This window comes from Lissotriton vulgaris, chromosome 3_1, assembly GCF_964263255.1.
Source record: "Lissotriton vulgaris chromosome 3_1, aLisVul1.2, whole genome shotgun sequence".
Lineage (NCBI taxonomy): Eukaryota > Metazoa > Chordata > Amphibia > Caudata > Salamandridae > Lissotriton > Lissotriton vulgaris.
Genome location: NC_141689.1, coordinates 542,960,713 through 542,978,880, shown reverse-complemented (window position 1 = coordinate 542,978,880; position 18,168 = coordinate 542,960,713). Strand labels below are relative to the sequence as shown.

Sequence of the window (18,168 nt, the reverse complement as noted above, 5' to 3'; positions counted from 1 at the left end):
GGAGGCCTACCTGGAAAGGAAGTAAACAGGTTACAAGTGTGGACATGGTGACTGAGATCTGGAAATCTTAGGTAATACACTAATATTTAAAGCTAATCTTCTGTAGCCGAATAAGGGAGCCAGAAAGAGCTGTAGCAAAGGCGTCGAGCTAAAGAGAAACATCCGTGTAATCCATTTACATTACACATCTTATATTATTTTGATTTAATTAATGTCACATAAACAAGATAAACACGTATACTCAAACACACATGCACACTTAAGTAATTTAAGACATGAAACCTCTTATTGAGAAAAAGGTGTGTTATCTTTATTTATCTACAGGTAATTCTGTTGCAAACAAGAACATTGTATTGGATATACCCCATGAAAGGTGCAACCAACTGTATATAAATAGGTATAAACCAACAGACAGTTTAATTTTTAGAAAAAATGGACAACCTCAAGTTGAGCACAGGAGCTATGCTGTTTGAGTCACACCTTTAGCCGCAAGTCTGATTTCTTGCTCCCGTTTGGCTATTTCTCTCATCTCTTTTTCTCTCTCAATCAATTTTGCCTGCTCTATACCCCAATCTTTCATGCTCTGCTCATAGGTTGCAATGTCTTTCGCCTCAGCTGCAGGCAGTTTTTCTTGCACAAGATGGTTGATGCAGGTCAGAAGACTCTCAGATTCAATTTTCCCGGATGAACACAGCTTAGAAGATAGTTCCTGAGAAAGGAGAGTGAAACAAAGAAATAAAAAGAAATACAAATCAGAGTACTTCTATATAAAGGTGAAACTGGAAGATCATTTAACAGTCATAGTTTCTCACACAACTAAAATAGTTTAACCGAACAGTTAAATTATGCTGCACAGCACTTGAATTCTCATACTTTTTAGAAGAACTCTTTGCCTTTTAGGTTTCATGCGAGGCAACTATTTTTAATTATTTTACAAACAATCGACATAGTTTAATACAAAAATGTAATGCAACAACTCCCAACTAGCCTGCTTTTGAAGAAACTAAAATGACATTGCCTGTAAATAAAGGACAGTAACCTGGTAGAGACTCGTTCTAGCTGCAGATTCCTTACCTCAGAATATTCCCCAGGCATCAGACTGGATACGGAACGCTTTCTGAGCATTCTCCTTTGTGCGCCAGTAGGTGCTTCCAATTGGTGACGCATCTGTGTCATAGGCATTGTCCGTGCCAGAAGTGACATACAGGGTGCAAGATAGGTGCTACCCCAGATTGCTGACCTCAGTTTCATGACTACTTTCCATGCCAGGAGCACGGAGCTTTACTGAGGTAATGTGACCAGTGTGCTAAAGTGAAGTACCCACAGACCTCTTTGGAAGGAAGCTGCAGCTTGTACAGCAGGGTGGATCGGCAAGGAATCTGTGGCTAGATAGAGTCTGCAGATTTCTTACCTTATATTACATACAGGCAATACCTCCCCAGAAGAGGGTCTGCAAACTGGTTAAACTTGAATGTTCAGGAGGACCGAACAGGTGAAATGTTCATCACGTCAGACCTGACTGTATAAGCAGTAGTGCTTCCTAAATATGTGCAGTAAGGCCCATGTGGCTGTCTGACAGATATCCAGAAAAGGCACTCCACAAGCTAACACAGGCTCTGGTAAAATGAGCCTTCACGCTATCAAGGGGTTGCTTCTTGGCCAGTGCATAGCCTATCTTGACACAGAGCACAGTTCACCTGGAGATGGTTCATTTGTGTACTGCGTTCTCTTTTTTTTTTTTGCTCCAGCAAACCCAACAAAAAGTTGATCACCCACCAGGATATCTCATGTGATCACTGTGGGCCCAGCTGGTCCTGATCTTCTTCAGAACACGGGGTAAGAGTGGTATTGGTGTGAAGGCATACAGAAGTCCTGAGCTCCACTTGAGATGAAATGCGTCTCTGAGAGAAAGCTGCTTTGGAAATTCCAAAGCGTAGAAGTGCTGGTATTGCGGATTCTCGTCAGTTGCAAAGAGATGTAGTAGGTTCTTCCCAATCGTCAACAAGACCGTTGACCACCTCAGGGTGAAGATGCCTTTTGTGATGTGCGAGGCACTGGCGGGTGAGTTAGGGTGCCCTGGGGTTTAAGGATCCAGACAGATGCTGCACAACCAGGAAAATGTCTTCATGTACCAGCCATGATTAGAGGCGTAGACCTCCTGGCACAGGGTTAAGGACCCCACTCTGCCCTATCTGTTGCAGTACCACATGGCAGTGGTGTTGTCCGTGAATACCTGGACCAGCCTCCCCTTGATTGATAGGAAGAAGGCTTTCAATGCCAAGCGTACCACCCTTAACTCCAACATGTTGATGTGGAGTTGAGACTGTGGCAGAGACCAGAGACCTCTGATATCCACCTCTTCCAAATAGTCACTCCAATCCAGAGTGGACACATCTGTGATCACTGTGATTTCCGAGTGGCGAAAGGAGAGAAGTCTCTGCCACAGATTCAATCTTTGTTCGTCAGCCACCGCTGCAGGTCTTTTGCATTTCCCTCGAATATCAGGACCAGATTAGAAAGATTTTCTTTATGGTGAATCCTGTGGAACATCAGGTCCCACTGCAGACCAATCATATTCCAACAGACATGCTTTACCAGCAGGATGCAGGAGGCCATGAGACCCAGAGGCCTCAGAGTTAGTCTTACATTTGAATCATAGCGGGATATCCTGAACTCACTGCTCTGTAGGATAGGCTCAGAAGTGTACTGTGTAAAGTGAGCGTCTGAGCGGGAGTCAGGTGTGACTTCAGCACACTCATAAGGATTCCCAGCAAAATCAGACGGTAGTCCATAGACTGGATGTGGGTGATGACTGTCTAAGGCAAGCTTGCTTTTAACAACCAGTTGTCCCGTTAGGGGAACACTAGAACCTCTAACCTCAACAGGTAGGCTCAAACAACCATCATCCCTTTCATAAACACCCAAAGAACACTGGTAGGTCGAAAAGAGAGCACGGTGAACTGGAAATACTCGACCCAGCATGAACGGCAGGTAACGTCTGGCAGTATCAGAATATGGAAATATGTGTCCTGCAGATCCAGCACTACTATACACTCTCTGTGATCCAAGCCAGGGAAGACCTGAGCCAGAGTGAGCATTTTGAACTTTTCCTTTTTCAGGAAGTAGTTGAGAGGGTTTACGTCTAGAACAGGACAGCGGCCTCATCCTTTTTTTCAGAACCAGAAATTAGCAGGAATAGCAACCACAACCTACTTCTGATATTGGCATCTTCTCTATGGCTCCTAATGCCAAAAGAGCCTGTACTCCCTGTTGCAGGAGCAAAAGGTGGCCCCCGTCAGCCAATCTGAGGTGGCAAGGGCAGTGGAGTTTATTGTTTGCCACTGAGGCAGGTAGTGACAGATCCTGCCGCCAGCCAGCTTCTCATTATGTTGCGAGGGCATATTAAAGTGGCTTTGACGTTGCGGCTGCTAGGTGGACCTCTGGCTATGGGTCTCAGAAGGTCTGTGGGAGCCCCAGACACAAAAGCCTGATGGGTGGGATGGCTAGGGGGAAAGGACGCAACTCGTAGCCCCTACTGTAGCCACGTAAGGAGCAAACGGTGTGGCTCTCACAGGGCCATCGTGACCCCCAACAACCTAGTTGGAACCATGCTATCCTTGAACCGCTCAAACACTAAATCTGCTTCGTTATCAAGCAGGCGAGTGCAATCGAAGGACATGTCCCCTGAAAAGCCAGTTGATCTCAGCCAGGTGTGGCCTCTAAGCAATCGCAATCGCTGTGCAAAGAGAGTTGCTTGTAACCAGTCCGCAACATTTGGTGAACTTTGCTGTATGTCTGACATCAACAATTCCTTGGGAGAGTATGGTTCAGGCCTTCTCTGAGACCATGAGCAGCACTTGCGTAGCCGAATCCCATACCACATGGAAGTGTGGCCCAATAAACATGTGGTGTTAACAGACCGCAGTGCAAGGCTGGTGGAAGAGAAAATACTCTTCCCAAAAGTATCCAGATTCTTGGATTCCCTATCTCGTGGTGTGGTAAGGAATGCACCAGGGTTAACTTTGGTCATAGAAGTTTGGACCACAAGGCTCTCAGGGGTATTGTGCTCGTTATTAAAGGCTGGGTTCCTGGGCGCAGGGCAATGGTGGCAGACAAGGAACCGGTGCATGGACGTGCCTGTGTAGGGCTTGGCCCAAGCCCGGAGCAGGACATCAGTGAGGGCTTCATTAAAGAGGAGTAGAAGTTCTGAAAGGGATAACCCGGGTTGAAGCCCCTCTGCCAAGATGTCGGTCTTGACCTCTTCTGGGGGCAGCGTGAGCTTGAGGACCTCAGTAGCCTGTTGCATCTGTAGCCACAGTAGGAGAGGAGACCAGAGTCTGATGAGCTATTCAGACCACTGGCATCAGCCAGTTCCTCATACCAGTTTTCCTCGGCCACGGTCTCTTCTAGAGGTTTGAGATAACCATATGGATTCTCAGATTCCCGCCAATTATAATCCTCACAGGGTCTTTCAGGAAAAGAAGTCCCTGTCTCAGAATCAAACTGTCTGGATCCAATTGACGTAGAGCCAACTCCATATTGGAGTCAGGAATTACAATGGGAGCAGCGCCAGGAACGGCGCCACTAGAACGAGCCACGGTGGAAGTTGTGGATTCGCGACTCGGACGGGACCGGATCCATGAGGCTAGATTGGCACCTCGGGGGAACCCGCTAGCAGAAATCCAGTTGGGGCCCCTCTCTGACCCATGAGGCTTGAAGGAGCTCAAAAATGAGATGCATGGCCTCATGAAATTCTTTAAGTTGGGGAGAGGTCGCTGTGGCAAACTCGTGGAGGTGTGGAGCAGACCCAGTCCAGGCTCCATGGGAACGACCTGGGAGCGGGTCGGTCCTTGACTTGTGGCATCATTCCGGCAACTTATCTGGTGACTTGGACAAGCACGAAGAAGTCAAAGAACGCCTTGCCTTGTTTGACTTCTTTGTGTGGGACTTACCCGACAAAGTAAGGGATTGTGACAATGACCAGCGTGAACGACTCCAAGAGTGACCGGGACTGTAAATGTGCGGAGTCATGTGATGAGTGACTAGGAGCTTCATGGCTTGCTCTTGGATAACCTTCGGATGCATGGTCTTGCACTCCGTGCAGGCACTGATGTTGTGAAAAGGCTATAATGAATAAAGATATGCATCCTGTATCACAAGATGCATTCCATCCATGCACTCCTTTTATCTTTTCATTAAATTTTCAAGAGATCGTTTTTCGTTGTCATGTGATTTATTTATTGGTAACGAAGATTTTCAGTATTTGCATATTTTGTTTCTGAATATTTTATATCATATTCCAAAATATAAGCATATAGCCCTTCTTCAGGGGACTTCAATTATATCTAGAAACAGTGTGATATGTCAGTAATGGGTAACATAAATTCACAGAGAAAACAAAACAATACATGATGTATTACATTTTTATAAACGTCAATAGGCATTTTTGGATAAACTACCTTTGTACTCTACAACCAAAGGGGCTCAATGAAAGGATGGATCTGCATTGTTATCTATAACCCACGAATCAGAATCCTCTGAGTCTGCCCCACTTTATTCACAGACATCTTGTCCAGCTCATATGAACTTCTAGACATTTATACACAGACATTTCTATGTGTGTATTTACGATTCAATTTTGATATGTATTTTCTATATATTTTCTACATATTTTCTTCACTTGTTTATTTGTTTTATAACATTATAGGCACACTGTGAGTGTTCCCCAGAGTCTTACTCCATCATCTACTCCATCATCTACTCATATCCCCGACACCCGGAATTTGCACGTAGTCATGGTTACCTTTAGCAGATACGTCTTTCACGACGTCTTTTATGTTTGCGACGCCTTCGCATCCCGTACCACGTGATTACGGACTCGGATTCTAGAGTCACATATTTGCATTCCCCGATTTGTTTATCAACACCGTAGGCACATCATATATACATACATGTTCCCGAGAGTCTTTAAGTACTAACTTATCGCACAACCTCGACACTCGGAATTGGACTATAGTAATGGTTACGCATAGTACACACGTCCTTCTGACGTCTTTTATTTTCATGATGTTTCCACATCCCGTACCACGTGAACACGGACTCTGACTATAGAGTCGCGAACCATAGAGCACCGCATTACAGAGCGTTGCACGCCCAGAGTAACGAGGAGAAAACTACCGACTTACTTTCTCAGTAAGATTCTATCTATTTACCTGGTAAGAACCGCTCGCCTTTAACCTCAACAATGCCGAATTATGAGTTATTTAGTTGTACTATTATCTTTACAGCACATCCACCGCGCTGTAACAAACCCAATCAAGGTCAGTCCATTGCAATTTTTTACCATTATTTCTGTGTACCTACGTTATTTTTGTGAACCACGTTCTTGATACCACGAGTTCACACGGGGCTATAAGGAACAATTACTCTCTCAAATTGTTCATTCATATAAAATGCTTGAAATGACACATTATATGCCTATTGACGTTTATAAAAATGTAATACATCATGTATTGTTTTGTTTTCTCTGTGAATTTATGTTACCCATTACTGACATATCACACTGTTTCTAGATATAATTGAAGTCCCCTGAAGAAGGGCTATATGCTTGAAATGCATTGGGCAACAAAAATATTTTGGAATATGATATAAAATATTCAGAAAAAAAATATGCAAATACTGAAAATCTTCGTTACCAATAAATAAATCACATGACAACGAAAAACGATCTCTTGAAAATTTAATGAAAAGATAAAAGGAGTGCATGGATGGAATGCATCTTGTGATACAGGATACATATCTTTATTCATTTACTTACAAATCTTGGCAGCCCAGCAAGATTACCACCACATGCACCAACGAAATATAATTACACAATCATATATTTAGGGTTTCCTGTTTTCAGTTTCTATTTTTAGTAAATTCTGGTGGGGGGTTTTCAGTGTTTTCAATGGATTTCAATACCTTACAAAACAGTGTTTATCAGTGGCTACACATTTTCGCTCCAGTAAAAACTGCAGAAATAGTGTTTTTCCAGAGTTTATGGAACGTTTACTTTTATTATTGCTTGCTTTTTGAACTGATTGAGGTATATAGACAGTATACGTACAGTGCATACGAGGTCCAAATAAATTTTTACAAATCAAACATATTGTAGTATGCCATACAATACTTCTTCAGTGGGTCTTTGGTCATGCGCACTCGCTCTTTCCTTCCCATGTAAGCTTTTATCCATGAAAAGGCCCTCTCAACATTGGCACTAGAGACGGGCAATGCCAAAACAGCCAGTGCACAATTAACTTGCTAACTCTGGCCATTGACATAGCTTCCATGGCAATACTGGCGCACCTGAAGATTGTGATTCTCTGGGACAGGTTCTGCAGCAAATGCTTTGAACTGGGGGCATATGCCCTCAGAGTTATTGAAGCAGTCAAAAATTAAGCAGCACTTTTGAAAATCCAGAGAAAATTCCCTTTTAGGGCAGGGATCTAGAACTTGTGCAGAGTACCACAGTGAAACTTCATGGACTTCAAATGCCATGGCTTGTGAAGGGACATTTCTATGCATTGTTGCAAGCCATTTTTCATACATTGTAAAACAAATCCTGACTTGCTCCTCAGCATTTCTTTGCTTACCAAGTGACAATAACTCCAACATGGAACATGTTGTAGTGTCAAACTCACTAAAAGTGTCTTCCAACCTACTCTCAAAGAGATGTTTCACATCTACACCAATTATGCTGAAAACGTGGTACACAAGGGTGTTTTCAGACTGGATTTTATTTTATTATGTCTACTACAGCAGTCATGTTTTCCTGTAAAAATCTAAGAATGCATTAGTGTACTTTTTTTAACAGCACTATCAATATGCAACCGAAGACCCTCATATTTCTTGCCTTTGGCATCATCGCTCAGCAAAGATTCTGTAAACTGTTGCCACATGGATAATATAGCATTCACGACCTAAAGGACTGAGAACCACCAGCTAAATGACACAGTTAGGCAGACTCTTTTCTGATGTCACACAAAGCACAAAACTAAAAATATTTGCTTTTGAGTTCCCGTGCATAAGAAAACAGTGCACCAGAATGGACTAAAACATCAGTAGCATTCTTCATTAACTCTGAAGATTGTAAAGAGGCTGTCAGCACACCACCTAGCAAGTGGCAATGATCTCTTACAGGGAAGCATTTAAGCTCTGCTATTGATTTTGGTAGATCCTCACACAATTTTTTCATGTACGTAGCTGAATCACTGCAAATACAAACAATATCACTCCAATCTTTGTTGAACTTGGTAAGAACTTATTGCAGCAGCATTCCAAGTGACACTGTGTTCTCTGTTTTCATGTATTCACCACTATCCCAGATGCTTGGTTTAGAACAGTTTTTACATTTACTTGTCACTACACCTTGCATTGAATATTTAAAGACTGTGGTGTTTGGTATTCACCTACTATCAACACTGACTAGCTAGAAAAGGCAGCTGATGTATCAAGGAGGTTTAACCATTCTCTGTGGGTAAATGTGATGGTACATATTGGGAATGATTCTTATGAAACCAGCCATTTTACCTATCAGTGAAAAAAACAAATGTAGCCAAAATACCAAACATGATCTTATTTCCTGATTCTCTACAGTTTATAAAATAATTAAACAGGACCTAAAGCATGCTTCTAAACCCTGCATCTTTAGACCAAAGACCACAAACCTGAAAAAAGCAAAAGGAAGAAACAACATTTTAGTGACATACCTAAACAACAAAACTCAAGCAAAATAATGTTAGCCCAGTCTTTCTTACTGCTACCTTTTATGACAAAGTTATGACAAAGTTACATTGCTTTGACCCCTTCAGGAAGAAATAAAAAATACTCCTTCACTCTCCATTTCGTTTCTTTGAATAGAATTTAGTTTGTGGTTGTGCAGGTGTTTTTTCAGTGTTATATATATTTACACTGGCGAGGGCTATTTCCCTTTCGGTGGGGTTTTATCAGTTATTACAGGTTTAAACCTAAAACAGGTCAGCCTACGTACATTGTATTTTAATAACTTTAGCACACTATACTTTTATTAAATATGAATGTTAAGTTTGACAAACAATGTAAAGTACTGTGTCAATACATTTTAAAAGCAGCATTTGAGTTACAAATTTCCATTTCTGAGCTGAACCTGTCCCTATTTTGAACTTTCTCACCTTATAAGACGTGTACAACATCATAAAACTAACAATGACGGACACAAGGCTCAACACGTAATGTTCGTAGGTGTCACCGGAGGCCTTAAAAACTGGATTTCAGGGTCTGATAGGAAAATGCTGATTTGAAGAATTTGGATTTCCATGTGGGAAGCATAGTTATGTGAATAGGAAGCCCTCATACCTTTGCAGACATCAGTAAGCCAGAGTATGGGTTAGGAAAGGAGGAGTGTGCTCTTGGGGGAAGCAGGTGGGAGACACAATCCTGCACACATCCACACAGTTGGAGTTTCTCTGTGGAAACACTTGTAAAAGAACTCCTACAAAATGTAGGAGTGTGTCAAATTATATACTGCTGTTTTTGGGAGAGTATTGGTAGGATGAAGTTGGTGTAAGCAGTAACTTTCCAGATTTTTTGGCCTTAATCTTTGAAAAAGGTGGCCATTGTTCAAAGAATGTCTTGGCTAGGCTGAGGGTAGCTGGCAGTAGAAGGCCTAACCACATAAGATATTAGGTAAACAGTTGCAAAAAGAGGTGAACAGAGAATCAATAAATCCCAAGTTTAAGGGAGACTTGCTTGAACGAAAACTCTTACTTGGTTCCAGTGGCAAGCTTTATCAACAGTTTGCTACTCACCAAGATCAAATTATTAATACAAAGCGTGCTCCGTTGGGAGCTCTTTGTGAGGGAATATTAGTTACTATATCGCAAGAAATTACATCAGGAGTCGATTCTTGGAGGAAGGCATATGGGATTACCTTTACAATGTGGTTCTTTACATCACATTGCATTTACTTCGCAGATAAGGTGGTAAGTATTACTTCTAATCTCATAGATAGAAACACACACACACAATATACATACATACATATTTGTATGTTTTCATGTGTTTTAATTCTAAAAAATCTAATTTTGATTTAAATATAATAATATTTTTTCAATTTCACTATTATTTTTAAACTTAATATAATGTAATTTTAATTTATCCATCCCTGAGGGTTGTGTGGGTTAGGCAGCCAAGATGGTGGTTGAGTGTATAGATTGGCTATTGCAGCCCAACAAAATCCAAAGACATCCCACCTGACAGCATAATTTCACACACCCCCTGGCTTCCCTCAGATATTGCGACACTCCTGCAGACCATCAGACCCCAACCGGGGCTCAGGCTGAGGCATCTGAACCCTAAAAGGCAGCTCCGAGGGCTGGGCTCAACATGGTGGTCACTGGCGGTGAGGTGTAGCGACCACTGGAGACTGGGACCATCAGTACCCTGCCTTTACACAATGAGAAGGGAGCATAGAGAGTGGCCTCAAAGCCATCACACACAAAGGGGTAAGGCCTGTGATGGGGCGCCTGATGGCGCTGTTGCCAGCCGGTCCAGCTGGTGATGGGGTTTGCCCTCAGGGAGCCAGATAGGCGGATGCTGTGACCCGGACGGGCGGGGCACAGCACGGACATGACTCCGGATTACCTACTCTTGCAGTAGCCCCTCCTCTTGAAGACCGACACTGACCTCGTGGGGCGATGAACTCCCCCTCCCCCCGAGCAGCTGATGGTGTGGGACAATCAGCAGCCTTGAGCTTTCCTGTGCCCCTCCTGCACTCAAGCTCACCTGACACTTGACTATCCTTGGGACTGAAATGGCATCCCGGTACCCCTTGGGATGCCATTTCAGCGGGGGTTTGTGCCTTATGGAAAAGACCTTGCCTGGTCTGGGGCACACACAGGAGCCGTGTCACTGGGTTGTATGATGGTACAAAGCATGTCCCAACAAAGCATGCCTGAACCACGCAGTCTCAACCACGACCGCTCTTTACCACGCATGCCTTCACCACAGAATTTCATGGCAAAGACATGACTGGTAAAGGGACATGTATGGTAATGATCACACCCCTGCCCCAGGCCTGAAAACTGTCTTTTTTTCCCTGTTCCACATAGAGCCCTAAAAATTTACCCCACGCCCTAAAAATGACCCTGACCCCAGCCCCCTGCCCTGAGGCCTAAAAACTGTCCCCCACACAGTAAACTACCCCGGCTCAGCCCCTCCCCCCTAGACCTTTGGCTACCCCCAGCCCTGAAAACTTCCCTTTCCCCGCCTGAGCCCTAAAAACGACCTTGCCTCGCACCCCCTGCAATATATATATATATATATATATATATATATATATATAAACATACATACATACATATACACGCACACATACATACACACATACATACTACTGGCAGTCACCAGTAGGTAGTTTAGATAGGACCATGTTTCCATAGGAAGAGCGTTTTTTGACTTGCCTAGATCTTTGATGCCAGTTGACAAATCTTCACGCAATTTTCCAAATAAAGTGCCCTTGTGATTCTTCTAGTACATGGAAAGTTCTGGGTGATTCGGTAGCGGGGATAGAGAAAAAGGTGGGGGGAGTCAAAAAACATACTTTCCCATTCAAATTCCCATAGGAATTTTAGACACGACTAGAGCCCGAACCGCTGAACGGAATTACAACGAATTTGGCAGCAAGGTGGCTGTTGGTCCAGACAGTGACCTTTTTGTGAATTGGTGTAAATCTGTTCAGCAGTTATGGAGATATTAAAGGAAGGAAGATGCTACTTACCAGTATGCATCTGTTTGTGGCATGTAGAGCTGCAGAGTTGCACACCGTGCATAGATCGCCACCTAGTGTCGGGCCGGGATGTTTGCAGTGTGTTGTTGTCCTGAAAAGTTCTTTGGAAGTCATGAGATAGGTGACTTCTCCTTTGGACCACATTGTGCATGGGCATCGGCTCCATCCCCAGATTGTTTTTCGCCATTAGGGAAATGATGGAGCTTTGCAAGAAATGGAAGGATGCCCATGTTATTTGCATCTAATTAAGATAATACTGGAACAGACAAGGGTAGCCGGGGAGGGGGTGGGCGTGTGCAACTCTGCAGCTCTACATGCCAAGAACAGATGCATACTGGTAAGTAGCATTTTCCGTTCGAGGCATATGAGCTGCAGATTGCACACTACGCATAGATTGTATAGCAGCACCCATCCTTAGCGGCGACCACCCCTATCTGTTGCAGTAGTTTGGAATAATGTTTTGAGAACAGCCTGGCCCACATTAGTTTGTTGCTTGGTTTGCACATATACACAATAGTGTTTTGTGAATGTGTGCGGTGTAGACCATGTAGCTGCTCTGCAGATGTCATCTAGGGGAATGTTCCCTAAAAATGCCATTGAAACCCCTATTTTTCTGGTAGAGTGGGTTTTAGGAGGAACAGATAACTGAGAATTAGCACGTGTACTACATTAGACACTACTAAAGAGTCTAATGGTGCTGGACCTTTAATATAGACTGGATCTGTACTGGCAGCTTTATATTTTTTCTCAATTCGAGGATTGAGGACCCTAGCCCTGACAGGGTCTTTAAAAACCTTTGTTGCATGTTTGATTACACCCTTAAGCATTGGTAAAATGGCAGTAGACATTTGTTTGTTATCAAAAGTGTCTAGTAGGAAATCTTCCTCCACCGCATCTGTGTGTAAGTCCACCCCATGATATTGGGCAGCTCTTTGGACTAGTAGGTTAAACCCTATAGTGTCCTCTGGTGAGGATGGTCTAGAAGGGTATATGTCGTCTTGTGGGACATTAGGCACATCAGGGGTGTTGTAATCATCCCATGGATTAGGTGACTGAGGGGGACTATTGATCCCTGCTGGGTCATGTGCACCTCCATCTGCGTTATCAGAGTCTGTGTCTACATCATTTTGTGGATCAGGGGATGGTGTGGGTGAATGGTGAGGTGGAGTATTTGTAGGAGGGGGAACAGTATGGGGAGGTGGAGGAGAAGGCACCCCCAATGGAGAGGTTGCCATGCCTCTCTTCTTTGGAGGAGGAGGAGGAGGAGGTGCTGGCGCATCAAGTGGTCTCTTTTTGGAACTGAGAGTCAATTGACCAGTCTTAGGATCCTTGACAACAGTTTTTTGGTTAGGATCAGGTGTGAAAAGTTCCTCTGAACAGGGCAGATCCTTCGGTGTCGAGGTTTTCGGCTCCGTAGGTATTTTCGGCACCGAGTCGCTGATTTCGGTTTAGTAGTGTGCCCTTTTGAAGTGTCCTTTACCGGAACCTGTTTCTTCGGTTCTGGGTGTTTTTTCGGTTCCGAAGCGTGTGAATCTGGAGCTTTAGGCGTTTTTTTTGTTGGCATCGATGAGCCGCTGCCAGTCTTCGGTGCCGTGTGCTTTGGTGTCGGAGCAACGGTCGGCGTGGTTGACGAAGATGGCTTTTTCTTCGGTGTCTGTGTAGGATCGGCACCGTGGATAGGCTGGTTCGAGCCCGAGCTGCCTGAAGGCTTAATGGGCTTCTTTGCCGGGCCCAAAGGCGGGGCGTCGGAAGCAGTCTCTCTGTGTGCACCCGGGCCCGAAGGTGAGGGTGTGCCCGAAGGTGAGGGTGTGCCCGAAGCCTTTATAGAGGGTGTCGAGGAAGGGTTGGGGTCGACGATCTTACTTACGACCTGTTGAGCTGGAGTGACTTCCTCGACGTCGGAGTCTTCGGTGTCTGAGGAGCTGGTACTCTCTTCGGCGTGCTGGTGTTCTGGCACGTCGACGCCCTCTACGAAGATGTCGTTGGGGATCGAAGCTGACGAGCGGGCCATTGTTTTTCGATCTCGCCGGTCCCGGATCGTCTTCTTGGAGCGGAAGGAGGCACAAGCGGAACAGTCTTTATCCTCGTGCTCCGGTGAGAGGCAAAGGTTGCACACCTCATGTAGGTCGTTGTGGGGAAACTTCGACCCACATCGAAGACCCTTCTTGAATGGCGTCCTTTCCATGAGCCAGAAGTAAGGCCCAGGTAGGCCCGAAGGCCTTCGTCGACAACCAGAATCGAAGACTTCGAAGGTGAAGAATTGCGTTGATGTGTAGCGCGATCGAAACAATACAGTCGAACAGGGTGAGGATTGCGTGCCGAAGGAAATTTCATTCCTAACCGAGGAGCAGGAAACACATCCGAGCCCGATGGCGGAAAAAAACAATCTGGGGATGGAGCCGATGCCCATGCGCAATGTGGTCCAAAGGAGGAGTCACCTATCTCGTGACTTCCAAATAACTTTTCAGGACAACAACAAACTGCAAACATCCGGGCCCAACACTAGGTGGCGATCTATGCAGTGTGCAATCTGCAGCTCATATGCCTCGAACATTCAATTATGTTTATGTAAGGACACGACTACTCTGCGAACCCTCCCGATCTTGTCCTGAGATCTGATTGGCTGACAACACCTCTACCAGCTAGTGTTGGGAGCCATCTTGGGACTCTACTTCAGCCAAGTACCTGAAAAACAGTAACAAACAAAAAAAACGTCAAGTTGGCGAACGCGAGCGAGGAAAATCAACCTACCGGCGAGATTTTTCTCTCATTTGCGATCGTTACGTGGGTGGGGGGTCAGGTTTCTCACTGCGAGAGGTAGCATATGATTGCGACGAGAAACTGCTTGGTTGCGTTGAGAAAGCTGCTGCTCGAGTAAAAATCTACTTGAGCAACAGAAAAGAGAAAGAAGGGACCGCTTGCGCTGTGAAAGGTGCCATTCGCAATGATTGCACAGTGCGGGTGCACCTTTTAAAATGTGCACCTAGCGCAATCAAGGAAAATGCGCCGTATTAGGGTGAATGCACTGCCCTCAGCACATTCCAGTGAAAAACAGAGCGGCTGCTTTGAAACTGCTCTGTGTTTTCACAGTGCAGGTGGCAACCAGCCTGCACTTTGAAAGGAGATTACAGATCACCTTCGGGAAGGTGCAGTGAGTGACTGGACCTGCCAGCAAGGGGATGTCTGGGGTCCATTGGGGTGCAATCAGTGCACTCCAGCAGGCTGCAATCATGGGGCACACTGACAGTGTGCCACCTTATAGTTGGTGCACTGTCAGTGTGCCTCCTGAGAGCTTCCTTGCCTTCGCGCCCACATCTGTAATACACCACGGGTGCAGGGGCAAAGGGATTTCCTCATTTGCATGGGGCACGCCCCCACGCAAATAAGGGGACGCATTCTAAAGTTTGTGCTGGTGCTTTATGTGTGCCAGCGTTATTGGTATTGCAGAAGGGGCTGCACTAGCATCTGCTGCCCCTTCTGTAATACCAAAGTGGGGACCAGGCAGAGCGGGCGTAAATACCCCTTTGCGCCCCCAGAGCCCTTGTATAATACGGCCCCAGGAAGGATACAATAGGGTGTCTCTGGACATGAAGGGTGAACCTATATGCTACCAAATATAATGCCCAAATTTTTCTCAGGACTCCTCTTTTCTCTGCAAGGTGATAAAGATAGTGATTGCAGATGAAGCTGGGCTTTTAGTACTATGGGGACGTTAACGAAGGTTGGAACGCTGAGGTGGACAGATCATGCTCAACACCCATAGATCACAAGCAATACTGAAGCAACAAAAGGCCTTTTTACAGAACAGGAACTAATATATAGTCGGAGGTACTTCCATCTAGAGGACCAAGATTACTCCTTGTACTCCAAGGCCAATAGCTTTTACACAAGAATAGACTACATATTTATCTTGTAGGCTCTGTTGCATAGGTTCAATAGAGTGAGCATAGCAGAGATATCTATCTTGGACCATGCCCAAGTGGGAGGCAGCAAGGCCCGACATTTTGATAGACAACATAGCTGAACTAGTGCAGGCAATTCAAAACTATTTCACCATAAAGCATACTTCAATTGTTGTTTACTGGGATGCCTTTAAGACAATGGTTAGGGTGGTGGCAACAGCTCTGACTGTGAGGACCAAAAGGCAGAAGCAGCTTGTGGATGAACGATTAGTTGTAGATGTTAAGGAGGAGAAGTGGATGGCAGGTTACAGGCTTTGTGGTTATGGGCACACAGAGAAAAAGTGTACATATCCTGATTAAGAAGCACTGCAGGTGAGATACAGGAAGACAAAAATGGGAATAAGAGCTGTTCCACGCCCTCTACCAATGGCCTTACTTCTGGGAGCAAAAACATCGATGGAATTACTGACCTCTATGCAGATGATATGGCTATGGGCCGACAGGGTCAGGGAACTGGACATGCCAAATGAACCCCAAGAAACACAACAAGCAATTAGTAGCTTAATACCAAACAAGTCTCCAAAACTTAAATAGCTTTATTGCGCCATTTTATAATACTTTTACCTGGAAAGTAGGTAGACGACTGCAGGTTCTACAGAGGCACAGCCCTGCTCAATTTGGATGTTAAGATCTTCACCACTGTACTTAGAAACAGGCCCCAAAGGGGTTCCCCTACCTGGTTGGTCATATCAATCTGGGTCTGTCAGGGGCAGGCAGGTTCAGTATAATATTTGGAGAGTGGCTAACTTACTTTAACACCATCGCTGCTTGAGAGAAATTTCCTCCGGTGCTGACTTGTTGGAAATCCCATTGTTCATGACGAGCTGAGCTCGTCATAAGCACAGCTCCACTGTGCCTCATGACGAGCTGAGCTCGTCATGAGCATCAAAGGGGTTAAAAGAGGAAGGTAAAAAAAAGTCAGCTCTCATAATGGGTTTAGAAGCTGAAAGGTGTTTGATATGATTTGCTGATATTTCCTGGAGGCTGTAATATGGAAGGTGGGCTAGGGCGGTTGATGATGGGGAGGATCTTGGCCAATAACCAGGCTCCAGAACCACGCATTATAATTAAGGGGAGCAGCGGGGTGGGGTGGGAAAGTCAGCGTAAAGTTTTGGTTTTCATCTTCATTTTTCTATAAACAAATTGTACCCAATGATATTGTCATATTTGGTAATTTGTCAGTATCTTGTCGCATAATGATATAGGTCAGGCAATTTCCCAAGTGGTACTATAAAAATACCATTAAAATGGGTTTTCAAAAAGAAAGAAATTAAGGAGAGGCTTATCTGACATGATGACATTACAGTGAGACACTAAGCAGGGCTGCACCGTCACATGTTATTTTTGCCTTGGTTATAGAGCCCTTCAAAGCGCTGGTGCAGGAGTGTCCAGACGTTTAAGGTGCGATTTGGTGAGCTGGAGAACAAAAATAGCTTATTTGCTGATAACGTCCAACTTACCCATGACTGAGCTGGGTACCTAGATTCCAACTATCTTGTGAGTTACTGAAAAGGATTACATGGATGAGAAAATCTAGGAGGTTAGTACATGAGAGTATCCAAACTTAGACTTTAAATCACCCGCAGATTCACCAACTGCAAGGGAAGTACAGAATCTATTGGTGGCAGGAGATTTTGAATCAGCTCCCACAGTCAATATGGTGATGTAGTGAGGGAGGAAAGGGAGCTGACCTTCAGGCATGCCATGGCAAGGTGGTGTTGGTGGCCGAGGACAAAGGAAGATGGGAACACAGCAGGTTCTGGATTCATAGAGAAAAGGTCAGCAGTCCCTGCCATCAAGGAAGCTCTGGGGAGTAAGGATGCTCAGCCAAATTTTACACACAGCAGAACTTCCATTAAAGGAGGAGCCTAGAGGTACCAACAGGAACTCCACTAGAACTAGGAGGAGGAGGAGGAGTCACGTATTGCCGCCACTGCAGCTGTCCTTGTTCGCTGCTTTCACTCCCGCGGCTCCCTGCTGCTGTCAACGCCGCTCCCTGCTGCTGCTGCTCCCCCCACGGCTCCCCCCGCGGACTACGGCCCGCCCGGGCTCTGGAGAAGGATTTTGATTTGCGGGGGCGCGAGCTCCGAGGCCCGGTTCTGGGATCAGAAGCAGGCAGTAAAGGGCAGTACAGCGCTTGGCCGCGCCTGGAGAGCGGTGTGCGGCCGGTTTGAGCTCCTGGCGTTGGAGCTCCCGGCGTTCCTGGCATCTCTTGCCATTTCTTGGTATTCCTGGCATACCTCCAGGCCCCCCTCTGCTGAGGTCTGCACACAGCTGCATGGTGAGTCCGAACCTTCTACAAGCCACGTTTTTTAAGCAGCTAAGCTCACACAGACAGACAGAGCACTAGACTCGTACTAGACTTGCATAAGGCTTTGTACAAAACTCATGAAATCACAG

The 18,168-nt window shown here is 45.1% G+C and overlaps 1 protein-coding gene across 1 annotated transcript in view; it reads right to left on the bottom strand.

Moving 5' to 3' along the window:
* Positions 1-288: 288 nt before the first annotated feature.
* MRPS27 (mitochondrial ribosomal protein S27) overlaps positions 289-18,168 on the bottom strand; it is a 393,507-nt gene continuing 375,627 nt past the window's right edge. The window contains exon 11 of the mRNA XM_086960802.1: positions 289-709. Coding sequence (XP_086816928.1) covers positions 461-709 — 249 coding nt within the window. The 3' untranslated portion in view covers positions 289-460. The remainder of the gene's footprint in view (positions 710-18,168) is intronic.